Genomic DNA, 21,260 nt, shown 5'->3' on the forward strand with positions numbered 1-21,260 from the left:
AAAACACTGATTCATCGATTTCTATCTAGTGCATTTACAAATGCATTTCACTTTGATGTTTTCATGAAAAATCAAGCATACAAAAGGAAAAAAATGAAAGGATTTTTTTTTCGTTATTTCTTTCTTATAAATGAGAGCTTCAAAAATGTCTAAGAGTTGGGAGACAGATGATTAACTGATTGACAGAAAAATCTCAGAGACCAGAGAAAATTCATATTCTCAGTAACAAAGAGAAAGTATTTCAGAAATCATGATCTCTTAGAAAGGCTTGGACTTTCCAGAAATACTCTAGGGTATAATGTTAAGTAATTTTGCAAACCAAGGGACCAGGAAACTTTGTTCAGAGTTATCTTATTTCAAATTATCTTGAACAGCATGCTGGCCACCAGCGATCGGCTGATCTGAGATCTGAGAGAATTTTATGGAGTCATTTATTCTCTGCCTCTGCAGTCAAAAAGGGGACTTAATTTTTGGGGAAGCACAAAATTAGAGGAGGCCAGATGAACAACTGTATGCTGCTGCTGCTGCTGCTGCTAAGTCGCTTCAGTCGTGTCCGACTCTGTGCGACCCCATAGACGGCAGCCCACCAGGCTCCCCTGTCCCTGGGATTCTCCAGGCAAGAACACTGGAGTGGGTTGCCATTTCCTTCTCCAATGCATGAATGTGAAAAGTGAAAGTGAAGTCACTCAGTCGTGTCTGACCCTTCCAGGCTCCTCCATCCATGGGATTTTCCAGGCAAGAGTACTGGAGTGGGGTGCCATTGCCTTCTCCGGAACAATTGTAAATTAGTAAATAAAAGGCTGGACTTTAAGTTACATGTGTGTAAGCATTGTTAGTCTTTTTTTTTTTTTTTTTTTTTTTTTTTTTAATTTTATTTTATTTTTAAACTTTACATAACTGTATTAGATTTGCCAAATATCAAAATGAATCCGCCACAGGTTTACATGTGTTCCCCATCCTGAACCCTCCTCCCTCCTCCCTCCCCATTCCATCCCTCTGGGTCGTCCCAGTGCACCAGCCCCAAGCATCCAGTATCGTGCATCGAACCTGGACTGGCAACTCATTTCATACATGATATTTTACATGTTTCAATTGTTAGTCTTTTCATGAAAGACAAACAATCTCCTTAGTCCCTAGCAGACAGCAGGCGTTTAATTATGCCTGAATAAGCAAGTTACATGGAACAAAATAGTTCATGGAGAACGGGTGTCTTCTCCAACAAGACACAGCTCCCCAAACAAAACGGATAATTCAAACTACCTAACTGCATTTTGAGACACAAAATGCAGCCTGTTTACTCAATAGAGTTGAGAGATTTTGTTGTTGTTTAGTTGCTAAGTTGTGTTTGTGACCCCATGGACTGTAGCCTGCCAGGGTCCTCTGGCCATGGGATCTCCCAGGCAAGAATACTGGAGTGGGTTGCTATTTCCTAGAGAGAATAATTCTCTTGGATTCAGAGGTAGGTGAGTAACTAGCATATGATAAGCACCACCTGGGGAATTGTTTCAGGTCTCACAGAGAGGAAAGTCAGAGCAACCACGCACCTTGGCAGGCCCGGCCATCCCCAGAGAAGCCTGGGAGGCAGGAGCAGGTGTAGGAGGAGCCGCCCATGTAGATGCACCGGGCCCGCTGGGGGATGTCACAGTCGTGAAGGCCAGTCTCGCAGTGGTTGACGGGGCGCAGGCCCACGGTAGCTTCAGACAGAAAGTTAACACACAATGTTTAGGTGAGTCCCCTAAGCGGTCCCCAGGCCTTCCAAGCAGTGTAGTCCAATGAGCTGGAGACTGTGCCTGGCACCCAGACTCCTGGACGTCCCTTCAGACTCATCCCCGCTCACAGCGGGGAGCTGTCCCTGCTCTCCTTTGTTTCCTCCCCTGGATCCCACCTCTGCTAAGTGTGCACAGACTGATCCCCCAGTGGGTCATACAGCCTGGCTTCCGACCTCAACTTCAACCCAGGGCTCTGTCTCAGGCCACTCTCCACACCCAGTGCCCGGAACCCGATTCCCGCTTCATCCGGATGTGGAGGTGGACCGCTGCAGGCAGACACACTTTCTGTGTAACTCTGTTGGTGGAGTGTTTGGGCCTGAGGATCTGAGACTTCCACGCAGTATTTTTGACTTTGGCTCACTGTGCGTGCGTGAAGTCACTTCAGTCACGCCCGACTCTTTGTGACCCCGTGGACTGTAGCCCACCAGGCTCCTCTGTCCATGGGATTCTTCAAGCAAGAATACTGGAGTGGGTAGCCATGCCCTCCTCCAGGGGATCTTCCTGACCCAGGGATCGAACCTGTGTCTCTTATGTCTCCTGCATTGGCAGGTGGGTTCTTCACAAATGAGCCACCTGGGAAGCCCTTGGCTCACAAGGTGGGAGGAATATTTATTATGAATGCCAAAGTCAAAGTCACCCATTTCCCACCAAGGAAGGAGAAATCAACTCCCAGGAAGTGAGACAGGGAGAGTGGAATGACTGCAGGGCTCTGGGGAGGGAAGCCCTGGGTTTCAACCAGGTGCCTATAAGTCCACTATGTGACTTTGGATAAATCCTACTAACTTTCCAGAGTTGCACTTTCTTCCTCTGTAGAATAGGATTGACTTCCAGCTTTCCAAGCACAGACAGGTCCAGGAGATGGGTTTATTATTTTCTAAAGGGTCCTGATAACAAGACTCCTAGGATGAGGACTCAGGAAGCAGGCATGTGACACAGAGGCTAGACAATCAGACTCCAGCTTGTACTCTTGCCTCAAGATGACAGTCAAGGGTTGAGATGAACTAACTCTAAAAAATGCTTGAAATAATCAAGGAAACTTGAATATGGACTGGGTATTCAATCATGTTAAGATATTGTTCATTTTGTTAGGTACGGTAACAGCTTTGTATTTGTATAAAAAAAATTTGCCCTTATATGTCAGATATATATTATGCATATAATGTGCATAAAAAACTAGTAACTCTAGTTAGATGACAGGATATTTGGGGTTTTCTTTAAAGACTGAAATATACCAGCAAAATATTACCAGCCTCCCCAGCAGTAGCAGTAGTAGTAATAGGGACGGAAAAGATCTTCACGACCAAGATAATCGCGATGGTGTGATCACTCACCTAGAGCCAGACATTCTGGAATGTGAAGTCAAGTGGGACTTAGAAAGCATCACTATGAACAAAGCTAGTAGAGGTGATGGAATTCCAGTTGAGCTATTCCAAATCCTGAAAGATGATGCTGTTAAAGTGCTGCACTCAATATGCCAGCAAATTTGGAAAACTCAGCAGTGGCCACAAGACTGGAAAAGGTCAGTTTTCATTCCAATCCCAAAGAAAGGCAATGCCAAAGAATGCTCAAATTACCACACAATTGCACTCATCTCACACACTAGTAAAGAAATGCTCAAAATTCTCCAAGCCAGGCTTCAGCTATATGTGAACCGTGAACTTCCTGATGTTCAAGCTGGTTTTAGACAAGGCAGAGGAACCAGAGATCAAATTGCCAACATCTGCTGGATCATCAAAAAAGCAAGAGAGTTCCAGAAAAACATCTATTTCTGCTTTATGGACTATGCCAAAGCCTTTGACTGTGTGGATCACAATAAACTGTGGACAATTCTGAAAGAGATGGGAATACCAGACCATCTGACCTGCCTCTTGAGAAACCTATATGCAGGTCAGGAAGCAACAGTTAGAACTGGACATGGAACAACAGACTGGTTCCAAATAGGAAAAGGAGTACATCAAGGCTGTATATTGTCACCCTGCTTATTTAACTTACATGCAGAGTACATCATGAGAAATGCTGGGCTGGAAGAAGCACAAGCTGGAATCAAGACTGCCGGGAGAAATATCAGTAACCTCAGATATGCAGATGACACCACCCTTATGGCAGAAAGTGAAGAAGAACTAAAAAGCCTCTTGAGGAAAGTGAAAGAGGAGAGTGAAAAAGTTGGCTTAAAGCTCAACATTCAGAAAACGAAGATCATGGCATCTGGTCCCATCATTTCATGGCAAATAGATGGGGAAACAGTGTCAGACTTTATTTTTGGGGGCTCCAAAATCCCTGCAGATGGTGACTGCAGCCATGAAATTAAAAGACGCTTACTCCTTGGAAGGAAAGTTATGACCAACCTAGATAGCATATTCAAAAGCAGAGACATTACTTTGCCAACAAAGGTTCGTCTAGTCAAGGCTATGGTTTTTCCAGTGGTCATGTATGGATGTGAGAGTTGGACTGTGAAGAAGGCTGAGCGCTGAAGAATTGATGCTTTTGAACTGTGGTGTTGGAGAAGACTCTTGAGAGTCCCTTGGACTGCAAGGAGATCCAACCAGTCCATTCTGAAGGAGATCGGCCCTGGGATTTCTTTGGAAGGAATGATGCTATAACTGAAACTCCAGTACTTGGGCCACCTCATACGAAGAGTTGACTCATTGGAAAAGACTATGATGCTGGGAGGGATTGGGGGCAGGAGGAGAAGGGGACGACAGAGGATGAGATGGCTGGATGGCATCACTGACTCAATGGATGTTAGTTTGAGTGAACTCCGGAAGATGGTGATGGACAGGGAGGCCTGGCGTGCTGCGATTCATGGGGTCGCCAAGAGTCGGACATGACTGAGCGACTAAACTGAACTGAACTGAACAAAATGCTTTATAATACGGAAATTGAATAATAGGTACACCAGGATTCACTATGTTTTTCTCTCTACTTCTGTATATGTTTGAAATTATCCATAATAACAATAATTTAAGCCTAAAAAAAAGTCAAGGGCTGAGGTCTAGGAGGTGATTTCTGACGGCTGGTTCAGATACTCTGGGGTTCATAAGGTACTTTAACTTCTGGTTTTATAGTTCTAAGGCCCAGGTCAGAGTCGTGGCCATCACAATGTCATAATACAACCTTTCCTTCCCTCCAAGGAGGCCCTCAATGTTTAGATTATACTGGATACAAGAGAACTCCTCATCTTTTTCCTCACTGAGTCTTCCTAAGATTAATTCCAGTTTATCCTGCCTCAAGGGCTTCAGGAGAGAAAGTTCTTAACACTACCAGAGGACAGGTAAAGAAGAGGATGCTCTTCAAAGGTCTGGGTCCATGAGCAGTTAGCAAAGTACCGTATTGGTGGATGAAGGCCCAGCCTGTGGACTTAGCAGCTTAAACTCCTGAAGTTGAAATGTTAACTAACTCCCATGGGATGGAACAGGGATCACTGAAGCAACTCCTATGGGCTAGAGGGTTACTAGATTTTAAATTGCTGCTGCTGCTGCTAAGTCACTTCAGTCGTGTCAGACTCTGTGTGACCCCATAGACGGCAGCCCACCAGGCTCCACCGTCCCTGGGATTCTCCAGGCAAGCATATTGGAGTGGGTTGCCATTTCCTTCCCCAATGCATGAAAGTGAAAGTGAAGTCGCTCAGTCGAGTCCGACCCTCAGTGACCCCATGGACTGCAGCCTTCCAGGCTCCTCCATTCATGGGATTTTCCAGGCAAGAGTACTGGAGTGGGGTGCCATTGCCTTCTCCGTTTAAATTGCTAAAGTGGTCCAAATTTCTGCCTGGAAAACAGAAAACCAGATTACACGGAACCAACCCAAGGCCACACTCTGTTTCCTTGAACCCCTCTCGTCGTCTCACTTCCCATCGTTTCTAACATTCTTCTTTCCTCCAGGGTCCTCTCTTGACCAGTTCCTTCAGCTCACAAAATGTGAAAAGGACACTCTTGGAGAATTGGGGTCAAAAAAAGGTAGAAAAAATGTATTCAGACAGAATAACCAGCAAAGGAGTCTCAGTCCTCCTGCATTAAACATTTGTCATTTAAAGTATGTGAGTGATCACTTCACAGGTTGTGTTTGCTCCTGCATCATTTCGCCCCGCCCGTCATAACAGGGAAGGACCTCGCTACAGCCTAGATGGATGGGTCCTGCTCAGCCATCACCTTCATCTATGCTTCTATTTATTTTATTATTATTTGGGGGGCAGCCAAGCTGCGAGGCTTGAGGTACCTTACTCCTCCAACCAGGGGTTGTAACGGTGCCCCCTGCAGTGGAAGCAGGGAGTCTTTTAACCACTGGACCACCAGTTCCCAGGATCCAATTTGAACAAGGAATTCCGGGAGAGTGAAACTGACCACTAAATTATCCAATGATGAGCCAGAGTATGTTTTTTGCTTTCAGGCAGACTTGGTTTTATCCAGTGAGCCATCGCTCTGTGTGGTTAAGTCTCAAGGAGCCAATTAAAAGCGACAAAAGGCCAAGTAAAATGGAATTGCACAGGGGCTGCTGACAGGGGGAGAAGCACTTGGACTCGATGATCTTCAAATGGTTTTAATGCTTGTTTCTGAGCAATGGGATCCATTACTCAAACAAAATGTTACTCGAAATTTCATAAATAGGAAAATGAAATAGTCTGTCCATGGCTTACTTGTGTCCCAATTGGCAGATCCTGGGGCATCTCTAAGGGCTCCTTGGGACACAGGAAGCCCATGGTCCAGTCTAATCACCTCATTTTACAGGTGACAGAGAAGTTAAGTGTCCTCCTCAAAATCAAAAGCCTAGGAGTAGACATTTGCTTACCACCTGTGTTACACCCCACTCTAGCCCTTCCATGAGGTTGGATGCCAGGAAAAGCTGGAAACAGAAACCCAGGACATCATGCCTCACACATGTCTGTCCCAGCATTGTTCATGTCACCACCCAAGGGTTAAAGGATCTGCCACCCAAGTTTGAGCCGAAATGTAATATAAATGGTACTGCCACAAAAATAGACCTTTGAATCTCCTTCATTGAAAAGAGCAGAGAAAGAAGTCAGGCCAAATTAAAAGAAATTGTTGTTCTCAATGGGAAAAAAAAGATAGAGGTAACTTTAGCAGAGCTGAAATCTCAGCTCTGTGCAAAGGGGCCTGGCTGTATCTCAGTACACAGATGTTTGGGTCATACTCAAAATATGAGAACGGCCTGTTCCCTCCACCCTCAAGACACCACCTCACCCTGGGACCTTGGCAGCCTCATGAGTTTCAAGACAGAGCAAACACAAAGCCTGCTAGGGTTTAGTAAACAGCAAGGAAGGGGAAAAGAGATGGTTCCTTGATGCAGTGAAAGAGAAATATGTTTTAAATTGGGAATAAATGTTGAGCTCAGATGCCCCCTTCAGCATGCTGCCCTCCAGACCTGGAAATAGCCAAGAATCTTTGAACCTGAAAGTCTTGGAAACTACAGGTCAAAGTGCAGCAGTGGGTAAAGGGGGCGAAATTTAAACAGTCTGGCTGTTTGTAGTCGGCCCATCATCACCACCACGTGGGATGTTAGTTCCCCAGTCAGGGATTGAACCCAGGGCCTCTGCCTTGGCAGATGCAATCTTAAGCACTTAATCTCCCGCCAAGGAAGTCCCCTTAACTTCTAACTTTGATAGGCTATGAAGTTATGCTAGTACTTGTGGTTTGTAAAATGGAAATCCACAAACAGAAAGGCCCCAAATGAGTTTTAGATGCAACCACGAAGAATTTAATCAAAGGCAGATAATGACACAAATACCTATAAGGTGTTCCCTCCACATGAATCCCAAGGCCACTGATTATAAGGAGAAACATGTCTAATTGTTTGAGTAGCTATTTAAAGAATAATGGAAAGAATTAAAAGGAGTTTTATGAGAAGAGAATGGTATTACTAGTGCAGACAAATAATACTGCTTATGCCTTGTATGTGACTCTCCAGGTAGTCAGAAGAAAGGAGCAGAGACTGATTCACCTTTGTAAATGGCCCTTCCCAACAACAAAACCAGGAATCTTCCATCTCCGCCAGGCTAATTACTGAGGCAATACCATTCACACAGGCACTGACATACATCCTATGAACACTCGTTTTGAAAAGTCACCTACTCACAGACATAAAGAACAGACTGGTGGTTGCCTGGGGAAGGGAGGTGGGAAAGGGAAGGATTGGGACTTTGGGGTTAGCAGATCCAAACTCTTATGTAGAGAATAAACAGCAAGGTCCTACTGGGTAATGCAGGGAGCTGTACTCAATATCCTGGGATAAACTATAATAGAAAAGAATATGGTAAAAGAACGTAAACAAAAGTCACCCACAGAACTTACCCACACATGTTCCCGCCTCTGAAAACTGGTAGCCCTCCACACATTCACAGCGGAAGGTTCCTGGGTGGTTATTGCAGATTGCGTGATTGCCACACACTGAGGGCTGCTCTGAACATTCGTCGATATCTAAAGCAAAATTTTGTTTTAAATGCAGACTTAAAAAAAAAAAACCTCTCCCAACATCACTATACATAATAAAATATAAAGCATTTTGGCCTGCAAATGGATCCATTTTAAAACACATTTTTAGTATTCCAAAAGTATCGCTAAATATTTTCTTCTGTGCATAACTGGAGATAGTGATCCCAAGCCCCTCCTCATAAATAAAACTGTGCTTCTCCCACCTCCCCCCAACCCTTTCCACCTTCCATTTCCTGGAGTTAGCTGTTGACCCAGGGACCACTAACATCAGATGGGCACATCTGTGTTAGAAAGATGTGCAGACAAGTCTCCCAACTCTGAATAAGGTTCCTAAGTTACAAACTGTAATTAAATATGCTCTGGTGGTGTTAGTGGTAAAGAACCAGCCTTCAGTGCAGGAGACATAAGAGATGCAGGTTCAATCCTTGGGTGGGGAAGATCCCCTGGAAGAAGGCTTGTATTTTTGCCTGGAGAATCCCATGGACAGAGGAGTCTGGTGGGCTACAGTCCATGAGCCCACCAGAGTCAGACATGACTGATCACGCATGTGCCACCATCCTGAGTTTAATGCACTAAAAGGCAAACTATTAACTCATAAGATTAAAAGTGATGTTCTCTCATAGGACAATTCTGCGGTCATCGAGTGGTATGATGGGAACAAAGAAATACACATTTCAAAGCTGAACACACACATACATACACATGTGTTAGTCGCTCACTCGTGTCCGACTCTGCGACCCCGTGGACTGTAGCCCGCCAGGCTCCTCTGTCCATGGAATTCTCCAGGCAAGAATACTGGAGCTGAACACAGCTAGGTTCAAATCCTGCCTCCTTTGGTGACTAGCTTGTGTGGTCCTGGAGAAGCTGCCAAACTACTCTGCCTCAGTTTCCCTGTTAGTAAGTACATACACTACTATTCATCTTGAGAAGTCCTTCTGAAGATTACAGAAAATAGATGCAAGCCTAACCTGCTCAGGAAATGTACCTATTGGGACTTGCCTAGTGGTCCAGTGGTTAAGACTTCATGCTTCCAGTGCAGGGGCATGGGTTTGATCCCTGGTTGGAAAACTAAGATTTCTCATGTCATGTGGTATGGCCAAAAAAAGAAAAAAAAAATAAAAAATAAAAGAAATGTGCCTGCTGCTGCTGCTGCTGCTGCTAAGTCGCTTCAGTCGTGTCCGACTCTGTGTGACCCCATAGACAGCAGCCCACCAGGCTCCCCCGTCCCTGGGATTCTCCAGGCAAGAACACTGGAGTGGGTTGCCATTTCCTTCTCCAGGGATCTTCCTGACTCAGGAATGGAAGCTGCGTCTCTTCTGTCTCCTGCATTGGCAGGCGGGTTCCTTACCACTGAGCCACCTGGGAAGTCCATTACCGTTCTTACTGGTCAATATCTGGACAACATTCTCTCTATAATACCTATACCACCAGCATGAGGCTGTTCCATTTCTAGGAACACAGACCTTGGACGGCCATGGCATTGGGAGGCCAGTCTGTAGTTACCACTACAGAAAGGCTGGTTGGCCCAGACAAAAAGTCAAGCTGATCTGTCATCATCTTGGTTACCTGCCCACTGATGATTTGAAATAAACACAGTCACACAAGATCCCTCTGTGCCAACCTCATTCTCAGGGTGTAGTTACTTCTGGCATTTTTCGAACTCTTGGAGATGCATGTGAGGAAGATTTCATAATGGCTGAGACCACACAACTCCCCTCCCCTCTCAACCTCCCCTCCTCAACTCCATAACATGAATCTTGCTCATGCATCCACCCCCAATGGCCTGTCTAGCCAGTCTCTTTCCTGATAAGGCAAAAGTCCTGCTGGCTTATTGGACAATGTCACACAACACAAGCATTTTTGCCACTTCAGCCCCATAGTTGGACCTACATTCAGACAAAAACACAAACCAAATGGCATTCAGCTTTTTGAAGCCATACTGCAACATACATTTCTGTGACATGCTTAAGATAAAAAATCTCATATCACTTATATGTGGAATCTAAACTATGGCACAAATGAACCTACCCACAAAACAGATCAAACCAGTCCATCCTAAACGAAATCAATCCTGAATATTCATTGAAAGGACTGATGCTGAAGCTGACGCTCCAATACTCTCGCCACCTGATGTGAAGAGCCGACTCGCTGAAAAAGACCCTGATGCTGGGAAAGATTGAGGGCAGGAGGAAAAGGGGGCGACAGAGGATGAGATGGTTCGATGGCACCACTGACTCAATGGACATGGGTTTGAGCAAACTCTGGGAGATGGTGAAGGACAGGGAAACCCGGTGTGCTGCAGTCCATTGGGTTACAAAGAGTTGGACACGACTTAACAACTGAACAACAACAAAACAGAAACTGATGCATAGACATAAAGAACAGACTTGTGGTTGCCAAGAGGCAGGGTCGGAGGAATGGACCGGGAGTCTGGGTTTGGTACATGCAAACTATTACATTTAGAATGGATAAAAACCAAGGCCCTACTGTCTAGCACAGGAAACCATATTCAATATCCTGAGATAAACCATAATGGAAAAGAATATTAAAAAGGCAAAGTATACATGTGTATAACTGAGTTCTTTACTGTAGAGCAGAGACTGGCACAATACTGCAAGTCAACTATACTTCAATCAGAAAAAAAGAGCTACAAGATGTCAGACCAGGGGACAAATCCAAGCACTGCTGGAAGGTTGCAGAACAAAGCCCCACCGAAGCCCCCTTTTAAGAAGCTGGAGCCGGGCTGGGGTAGAGGGATATTCAGCAAGTGTGGCTTCCCGGCTCTATCCACCAGCTGCTGTCTCAGCAACATGGGAGGAAAAGCTCATTCTGGCTTCACTGCCTCTACACTGCAGCTCTCAGAGGACACCCCGTGCAGACTGCAGGGCTCCACAGCCGAGACTGAGCTGCCAGAGCACAGAGCAGCAGTTTTCAATCACAGGGACAGAACACAATCACCAGGGGAAATTTTCCAAGCTTCATTTCCCCCGGAAGGTTTTTTAAAAATTATTTATTTATTTGGCTGTGCTGGGTCTTAGCTGTGGCATGTGGGATCTTTAGTTGCAGTATGTGAGCACCTTAGTTCCTTGACCAGGGGTGAAACTCAGGCTCCCTGCACTGGGAGTGCAGAGTCTTATCCACTGGATCACCAGGGAAGTCTGCCACTGGAAGGTTTATGGAAAGGGAGACTGCATGTTTCTTTTTATTCTTTTTTTTTTTTAATTTTATTTTATTTTTAAACTTTACATAATTGTATTAGTTTTGCCAAATATCAAAATGAATCCGCCACAGGTATACATGTGTTCCCCATCCTGAACCCTCCTCCCTCCTCCCTCCCCATACCATCCCTCTGGGTCGTCCCAGTGCACTAGCCCCGAGCATCCAGTATCGTGCATCGAACCTACACTGGCAACTTGTTTCATACATGATATTTTACATGTTTCAATGCCATTCTCCCAAATCTTCCCACCCTCTCCCTCTCCCACAGAGTCCATAAGACTGTTCTATACATCAGTGTCTCTTTTGCTGTCTCGTACACAGGGTTATTGTTACCATCTTTCTAAATTCCATATATATGCGTTAGTATACTGTATTGGTGTTTTTCTTTCTGGCTGACTTCACTCTGTATAATAGGCTCCAGTTTCATCCACCTCATTAGAATGGATTCAAATGTATTCTTTTTAATGGCTGAGTAATACTCCATTGTGTATATGTACCACAGCTTTCTTATCCATTCATCTGCTGATGGACATCTAGGTTGCTTACATGTCCTGGCTATTATAAACAGTGCTGCGATGAACATTGGGGTACATGTGTCTCTTTCCCTTCTGGTTTCCTCAGTGTGTATGCCCAGCAGTGGGATTGCTGGATCATAAGGCGGTTCTATTTCCAGTTTTTTAAGGCATCTCCACACTGTTCTCCATAGTGGCTGTACTAGTTTGCATTCCCACCAACAGTGTAAGAGGGTTCCCTTTTCTCCACACCCTCTCCAGCATTTATTACTTGTAGACTTTTGGATCGCAGCCATTCTGACTGGTGTGAAATGGTACCTCATAGTGGTTTTGATTTGCATTTCTCTGATAATGAGTGATGTTGAGCATCTTTTCATGTGTTTGTTAGCCATCTGTATGTCTTCTTTGGAGAAATGTCTATTTAGTTCTTTGGCCCATTTTTTGATTGGGTCATTTATTTTTCTGGAGTTGAGCTGTAGGAGTTGCTTGTATATTTTTGAGATTAGTTGTTTGTCAGTTGCTTCATTTGCTATTATTTTCTCCCATTCTGAAGGCTGTCTTTTCACCTTGCTAATAGTTTCCTTTGATGTGCAGAAGCTTTTAAGGTTAATTAGGTCCCATTTGTTTATTTTTGCTTTTATTTCCAATATTCTGGGAGGTGGGTCATAGAGGATCCTGCTGTGATGTATGTCAGAGAGTGTCTTGCCTATGTTCTCCTTTAGGAGTTTTATAGTTTCTGGTCTTACGTTGAGATCTTTAATCCATTTTGAGTTTATTTTTGTGTATGGTGTTAGAAAGTGTTCTAGTTTCATTCTTTTACAAGTGGTTGACCAGATTTCCCAGCACCACTTGTTAAAGAGATTGTCTTTAATCCATTGTATATTCTTGCCTCCTTTGTCAAAGATAAGGTGTCCATATGTGCGTGGATTTATCTCTGGGCCTTCTATTTTGTTCCATTGATCTATATTTCTGTCTTTGTGCCAGTACCATGCTGTCTTGATAACTGTGGCTTTGTAGTAGAGCCTGAAGTCAGGTAGGTTGATTTCTCCAGTTCCATTCTTCTTTCTCAAGATCGCTTTGGCTATTTGAGGTTTTTTGTATTTCCATACAAATTGTGAATGCATGTTTCAAGAAAGCTTCTTAGGTGATTGGAAGGATGTCCTATGGCAGGCCCTACTGAGAGAACCACTGGCAAATAGGATCTGGGGGCTCCTGGGATGAGGGAGGGAATGGTCCCCCAGTACCATTCCCACCTCCACGCAGGTCTACACATAAGAGCCAAGCTGGGTGATGCCTTTTTTTTTTTTCTTACAGCAAAACCCTAGCAATCTCCCTGCTGATATCTCACGGTCCTTATAGTTTGGAAATTCTTTGATGTCTGATTAAAACCCTCTTCTGTAAATGGAGGCTAGGACTCTAATCCATTCTTCAGTAGAAACAATGAACTAGTGATAACTGTTCCTTATAGAATATCACAATATCTCCTTGAAGATTATTGTTCTTGTTTGTGTGTGTGTATGTGTGTGTGCATATGCTCTCAGTTGTGTCCAACTCTGTGACCCTGTGGACTATAGCCCTCCAGGCTCCTCTGTCCATGGAATTTTCCAGGCAAGAAAACTGGAGTGCGTTGCCATTTCCTACTCCAGGGATCTTCCTGACTCAGGAATGGAAGCTGCGTCTCTTCTGTCTCCTGCATTGGCAGGCGGGTTCCTTACCACTGAACCACCTGGGAAGTCCATTACAGTTCTTATTGGTCAATATCTGGACAACATTTCCTCTAGGAAGAGATTTCCTCTCAAATAAATCATTCCCTAACCCAACAGGAAGATCCTGAATTATTCCTGTAATCACTGCTTCCGTTTTGACTTTTTTTCTGAGTGGCTACTTTTCACATATTTTCAAAAACTCCAACAAATATAGTTTCTCCAGTGTGTCCGCCTCATAAACGCCAGGCTCTGGGAGGAGAATCATCTCAGGACAGATTTGTTAAATGCCTTGAGTGCACTCAAAATTACTCAATGAGAGATTGTCCAAAACTCTCTCTTACAGCCTCCCAACTGAGAAATACAGGTAAGCCGTCCTACCAGGCACCAGAGCTCTGATTCAACTGGAAATCTTCTCCAAATTACCCTGAACGGTCACCCTGCAGTGTCCAACCAACCCCATCCTTGTTCTGGATGTCATCTATCATTATATCAATGCGACACACACTGAACGACAAAGGCTCATTCCTCATTCTTCTCTTCTGAGGCACTTTCCAGGTCAAAATAACATGTGAAGTGATCTGCTTAATGCAATTTCCTACCAACAGCCTGGTGTCTCAATGCATTAATACTACGAGGCTTATTCTCATGACCCAGAACAAAAAGCAGCAGGACTGGGAACAGACACATGTGCAGATTCCATGGTGCAAATCTGCCACGTTGAGGGCTAATCACAGGGCAAAACCAGGAACATGTCTTCATGGGCGAGGACATAAGAAGGGTTTCCAGGACAGCAACACATCAATCCATAAAGCATGGCTGGTTGTGCCTTGGGAGATGAAACAGCCAGCCAAGCAGGATTAGCCCAAGGTTATGGCTTCAGCGAGGCAGGCATGGCGACCCACTCCAGTATTCCTGCCTGGAGACTCCCTTGGACAGAGGAGCCTGGTGGGCTACAGTCCATAAGGTTTCAAAGAGTTGGACACGACTAGAGCGACTAAGCACTCATGCATGTATGGCTTTAGCAGTTGGAGAAGATGGCTCCACGTTTTATTACTGTTCAATTTGCTTAGGAAGCTGAAGCTGGGCTGCATAAAGACTACAGAGTTGGAGGCTTCTGCTAGAGAAATGGGGTCGCCCCATCTCTATGTGTTGTCTGGCAGGGCTCTGCTCACACACACACGGGATCATGCTGCTCTAAACCAGCCTGAGCCAATTCAGCCATTCAAGACTGGTGGGCTCTCTGGGGAAATACTGGGAAACTCTGAAGATCAGAGGTGAGTAGGAACTATGTCCCCTACATAGTGGTATGTTACAAGGGAAACAAGTCTCAGACTGAATTCTGTCACACAGACAAAGATATCAGCAAGCTGGCTGAACAATCGTACAAGCTGTTCCCGTAAGCCTCGTGTCTGTTCTTCATCCTTTCAGACGTTCCAGTGAACACCATTCGTAAATTTCACTCTGAAGCAAATGCAGCATGATCAGCTAACGTTCACATTAAATCAGCACACTAAAGCTGCCATTAATTGGAGCCATTCAGTGGATTCAATTCAGTGGATTCCAGACCACAGGCATCATTCCCATACTCCAAATTCTGCTGGGCTCCCCAGATTATTTTGGCTACAGTCATTCAAGGGGGCTGCTCATCATTCTAACCAAACAGACATGTGCACACTACCCATTTCACAAGGGAAGCTTACCTCTAGCATTCCTTACATTTGTTGGTGAGCCTACCGTGGCAGGTTAAGGAAGCATTCGACATTGTGGGTTTTTGGCCATAAAGCTCAGCTTGGGGGATCTTAGTCCCCCAGTCAGGGATCAAACCTGTGCCCCTTGCAGTAGGAGCTCAGAGTCCTAACCACTGGACCACCAGGGCATTCCTAGCATTTGCTATTCTTAAACTAGTTGCATCTGTGTGGATTTTTCATCGAGATAGGAGTCAACTGTCTTTTGGTGGCAAATTAAAATTTAGTAACAAACATAAATATCAAGCTGTTTATGTGAAAGTATTCAAAGTGAAATTATAAGTAATAAGTATTATACAATGAAGACAGTGGAATAGAGGCACTCGAGTCAGGTACTCAAGGTCCAACAGTCTAATATCCCTGGTTCAAGTTTCTCATCTGTAAAAACAGAATAAACTTCCCACCCATGAGGGTGGCTGCTATCAAAAAAACAAAACAAGTGTTGGCAAGGATGTGCAGACATTGCAGCCCTTGTGTACTGGTGGTGGGATATAAAATGATGCAGCTGCTGTGGAAAACAACGTGACGGTTCTTCAAAAACGTCAAACACAGAATTGATGTGATCCAGCAATTCTAGTTCTGGATATATCCCCAGTAGAGTTGAAAGCAGAGTCTTAAACAGATATTTGTACCCCTATGTTCACAGCAGAAATATTCACAAGAGCCCAAGAAGTGAAGCAACCCAACTGTCCACAGACAAATGAATGGTTTTTGTAAAAAAAGGAATATATGCATACCATGGACTATTTCTCAGTTTTAAAAAGGAGGGAAGGGGGAAAGGGGGAAGAGGCAAACTGGAAGATTGGGATAACACAAACACACTACTATATATAAAATAGATAACTAATAAGGGCCTACTGTTTCGCACAGGGAACTCTACTCAATACTCTATAATGGCCTATAAGGGCAAAGAATCTAAAAAGGAGTAGATATATGTAAAACATATTCATTTTGCTGTACAGCTGAAACTAATACCACATTGTAAATCAACCAAAGTCCAATAAATTTTTTTTAAGTAAGGAAATTGTGACATAGGTTACAATATGTATGAACCTTGAGGATATGATGCTATGTGAAATAAGCCAGTCACAAAAGGACAAATAGTACATGATTCACTTACATGAGTTACCTAGAGTCCTGGAATTTGTAGAATGGTGGTTGCCAGGGGCTGGGGCTAGTGGCTATGGGAAGTCATTATTTAATGGCAATAGGGTTTCAATTTTGCAAATGAAAAGAGATCTGGACGTGGACGGTGGTGATGGTCACACAACAACGTGAAAGTACTTAATGCCACTGAACCGTACACTTAAAAATGGTTAGAATGATCAATTTTATATTATGTGCACTTTACCACAATTAAAAATGATTTTTAAAAGACAGAAATGAAAACATCTATCTCATCAGAGTTGCTGAATTAGATGAGATGGTGTTTGTGAAGCACCTAACACAACAATGTCATGGTCACATGTTAAGTCACTTCAGTCACGTCAGACTCTTTGTGACCCCATGGACTGTAGCCCACCAGGCTCCTCTGTCCCTGGAATTTTCCAGACAAGCATACTGGAGTGGGCTGCCATTTCCTACTCCATATGGTCATATTATGTGTAGTTATAAGCAGCCCTGACTTTCTCTTTCCTTTAAACCTGTGTATTCTCAAGATGAAGTGGTGTATGGCCTTATAAATTCTGCTCTGCTGCTTAGAGTCGGGGCATCTGATCAGATGATGAAGGGGCCAGGACCCTTAACATCGTGGGGAAACACCAAGTGTGGGGCTTAAACAACTCGGCATGCCCATCAGCATTTATCTCTCCTGTGTTTCCTTGCATCTGCCAGCTCTCTGCTTTACAGTATCTGTTTGCCCCCTGCAAGCCTCCCCACACACGTCAGAGTGAATGGCTGTACCGTAGCAGGTCCGTCCGTCTCCTCGGAAGCCGATGGAGCACTCGCAGGTGAACTGGGTCCCTGGGCCAGGGCGACAGGCCGCGTTGGAGTCACACCCATGACTGCCAATGTAGCAAGGATTCTGAAGGGCATCAGGGGAGCCATCTGCAAAGGCAGAGACATTGAAACCACATAAGGATTCAGAAACGCTTACAGGTTACCTCCTCCCCCAGAAGGTAGGACAGGACTGATGACCAGGAAACCTGCCGACTCCTGCTCACTTGGAGTGGGATCAGCAAACTATATCCCTTTGGACTCATGTCTATTTTTATAAAGTTTTCTTGGAAGCCGGCCACATGCATTTACTTGAAAGTGGTCTGTGGCTGTTTTTGTGCTACAGTTGTAGAACTGCACTCATGACAGAAACTGCATGGCGAGCAGAGCCGCCAGTATTTGCTGTTTGGCCTTCTAAGAAAAAGTATGCCAACCCCTCATGCCTGGAGCCACAGCAGTCGAAGGAGGGAGAGAAACACCTGCCCTCTTCTGGCGTATGGAGAGCCAAGGGCCAATCTGACCAGCTGGAGAAGTGACCTGGGTATGGAGGGAGAACCGAAAATAACTGAGATAGAGAAATACCACACCCAGACACCAAATATACAGAACCTCTAGGGCTTAAAGATATGGACTATGTGAGACCTTGAGGCTGGGCTGTCACACTAGCTCCAGCTTCTTCCACAACCAGAAGCAGCCCAGACCAGACCCCAGCTCCACATTGTGCTGTCCCAGGGCAGAGAGCTCGCTGTAGGCTCTGGGCCTGACTTTTAGCAGATTTGATTTGGATTTCCCCAAGCCCTGAGCACACATTCCTTTCACAGTGAGTGTCAGAGTTTTTTAAAATAGGCACATGAAAAGATGCTCAATATCACTAATTATTAGGTAAATGCAGATAGAAACTACAAGGGGTACTACCTTTCACCAGTCAGAATGGCCATCATTAAAAAGTCTACACATAACAATGGTGGAGAGGGTGTGGAGAAATGGAACCCTCTTGCACTGTGCAGGAATGCAAATTTGTGTAGCTACTATGGAAAACGGTATGGAGGTTCCTCCAAAAGCTAAAAACCAGAGTTGCAATATGATCCAGCAATCCCACTCCTGGGCATATATCCAGACAAAACTACAAAAAGATACATGTCCCTATGTTCATAGCAGCACTATTCACAACAGCCAAGACAGGGAAGAACCTAAACGCCCATCGACAGATGAATGGATAAAGGTGTGGTACATATATACAACAGAATATTACTCAGCCATAAAAGGGAAAAGGGAATGAAATAATGTCATTCTGCAGCTACATGGATGGACCTAGAGACTACCTTACTAAGTGAAGAAGTCAGAAAGACAAATACCTATGTTATCATTTATATGTGCAACCTAAAATATGACCCAAATGAACTTATTTACAAAACAGAAACAGATGCACAGATATAGACAACAGACCTGTGCTGTCAAGTGTGGAGGGCAGGGGTGGGCGAGAAGGGGAGGGTAGGACTGGGGAGTTTGGGATTAGCAGATATAGACTATTACATATAGAATGGTATAGAATGGATAAAGAACAAGGCCCTACTGTATAGCACAGGGAACTATATTCAATATTCTGTAATAAATCATAATGGAAAAGAGTAGAAAATAAATACATAAATAAAAATAAATGCCCGGCTGCGGGCAGGTGCAGCCCTTGAATGGTCTACTCTTTACCTTAGGTTTTCTAAGAATCATAGATGAGAAGATGTTTATTTTTGTCAGGAGGTATTTTAGCATGACTTTCTTCTTATCGAGAACAAGAGATGAAGAACAACACGTCAAAAACACAGATGAAGAACAACACGTCAAAAACACAGATGAAGAACAACACGTCAAAAACACAGAGAGGGCCATGCAGGTGGACACATACACACACACACACACAACGCCCAGTCCGAGCTGCCACCTCTTACCCCTCACAGGACCAATGGAGTTGCTGAGAGCATAGCGCAGGATCCTCTCCTCCTGGTTGTATAGGACAAATACGCTGTCCACAGAGAGCTGCTGGGTGCTGGGCAGGACCGGCTGGGAGTCGTCGTGGACACACTCCCGGAAGGTGATGGTCTGGCGCCACTGGTAAGTGTGGACGTGTGAAGGGGCAGTGCCATGTCGCTCGGGCTCCGTCACCGTGTACTCCCGGGTGGAGGATGATGTGATCACTGGATATGGGTGGAAGCAGGGAGACAGAGGAGAGAGCTTGAGGATGCAAGAGGCTTAGGACATGAAAATCATCAGCAGGGCTTCCCTGGTAGCTCAGTGGTAAAGAATCTGCCTGCCAATGCAGGGGACACGGGTTCGATCCCTGGTCCAGGAAGATACCACATGCTGTGGAGCAACTAAACCCCTGCGCCAAAACTATTGAGCTGGTGCTCTCGAGCCCAGGAGCTGCAACTACCGAAGCCCTGAGACCATAGAGCTGGTGTTCCATAACAAGCGAAGCCACTGCGATGAGAAGCCTGCCCCCCAGAACTAGAGAGTAGCCCCCACTGGCAGAAACTAGAGGAAAAGCCTGACCAGAAATGAAGACTCAGCAAAACCCAAAATAAATAAATAAAATACTCAGCAGTATTCTCTGCTCATAATGTGACCAGATGAGAGGTCAGATGGAACAGGATAAATAAGACCATTTATTTCAGTGTTGAGATTCATTCTGCTACCTAGATTTCCTATTATTGCTGTTATTTGCATTAGGAATATTTATTGCTTTTTCTCATCAAGTGTTTCTCTGTAAGTTCCTTAGTCAACCCAGGGACTAAGGCCTGATGGAAAGAGCACCAGCTTGGAAAGAGATACACAAGAATTCACAACTTGTACCTTCGTCCACAAGGAGCATGATCACAGACCAGTTACTAACTTCTTTACCCTGTTTCCTTTACAACATGGACTGGGGTAAGGATGAGATAATGTATATAGAATTTCTGGAATCAAGCAGGCTAATACTCTATAAGACAAACTACCATTTATGGAGCATTGACCATGTGACAAGCAGAGTGCTAACTGCTTTCTATGGGTTATCTCACTTAGGATTCAATAAATAGTGGCTGCTATAAATAACTCTAGATTAAACGGTTCTCTGATGTATAAAAATGAGACACTAATAGGTTTCAGTAGCCAATTTCTATAAATTACTATAGAGCTGTGAGCAAATCTCAATAGAGAAGAGAGAGAGTCTTCCCTACTCAGAAGAGAGCTAGTTTACTTTTGGCCCATGCAGTGAAAAATCTTGACTTCCTATTTAAAAAAAAAAGTACAAAAGGCTCTTTATATTTGTGTGCTCTGCTGTAGTTGGTAATAAAAGCTAGAGGATAAATAAAAGATTGATTTAAGCTGCCTCTTGTCCAGCTCCCATGTGCTGGACTGCCAGAAACACCATCTGGTCACAGCCTGACTTGCAGGTGGGGTCCTCCTGATACTCCTCCCACCTCCTACCCACCCTCTCATTTTCCCCAGGAGAGCCCGAGCAGGCCACGAAGTCATGGTAATTGGTACAACCTTTCTAGATGGCAATTTAATAAGAGATTTTAAAGAGTTTCCTTTGACTCATCGCTTCTATTTCTAGGAATTCGGTCAGAAAAGAATCAGAAATTTGGTCAAGGTTTATGATGAAGATGATCATTGCAACTCATGGAGACAAGGAAAAATTGGAAATAATGTAAGCTTTAGAAAAGAGAATGGTTTATATCGATAGCCATACAATAAAATGGTATAGATTCATTAAAAAGTATTTGCAAAGCCTATTTAATGGAACTATCAAGCAGTCATGATTTGACCTAACCAGAAAAGCAAACATACAATAATGTGGTATGATTGCAATTTAAATTGAAACTATATACTTGACTGTAGAGTATACAATAGTATTGCATCAATGTTAAACTTCTTGATTTTGATGATTGTACTGGGA

At 44.2% G+C, this 21,260-nt stretch overlaps 1 protein-coding gene across 2 annotated transcripts in view; it reads right to left on the minus strand.

The window, feature by feature from the left end:
* Positions 1 to 21,260, minus strand: part of NID1 (nidogen 1) — a 100,644-nt gene that overhangs the window by 30,036 nt on the left and 49,348 nt on the right. For both annotated transcript variants that reach the window (XM_006075499.4, XM_006075498.4), the window contains exons 8-11: positions 19,273 to 19,518; positions 17,297 to 17,440; positions 8,072 to 8,197; positions 1,545 to 1,694 (exon numbers count right to left, since the gene is read on the minus strand). In XM_006075499.4, coding sequence (XP_006075561.2) covers positions 1,545 to 1,694; positions 8,072 to 8,197; positions 17,297 to 17,440; positions 19,273 to 19,518 — 666 coding nt within the window. The remainder of the gene's footprint in view (positions 1 to 1,544; positions 1,695 to 8,071; positions 8,198 to 17,296; positions 17,441 to 19,272; positions 19,519 to 21,260) is intronic.

The sequence above is a fragment of the Bubalus bubalis genome, chromosome 4 (assembly GCF_019923935.1).
Source record: "Bubalus bubalis isolate 160015118507 breed Murrah chromosome 4, NDDB_SH_1, whole genome shotgun sequence".
Classification (NCBI taxonomy): Eukaryota; Metazoa; Chordata; class Mammalia; order Artiodactyla; family Bovidae; genus Bubalus; species Bubalus bubalis.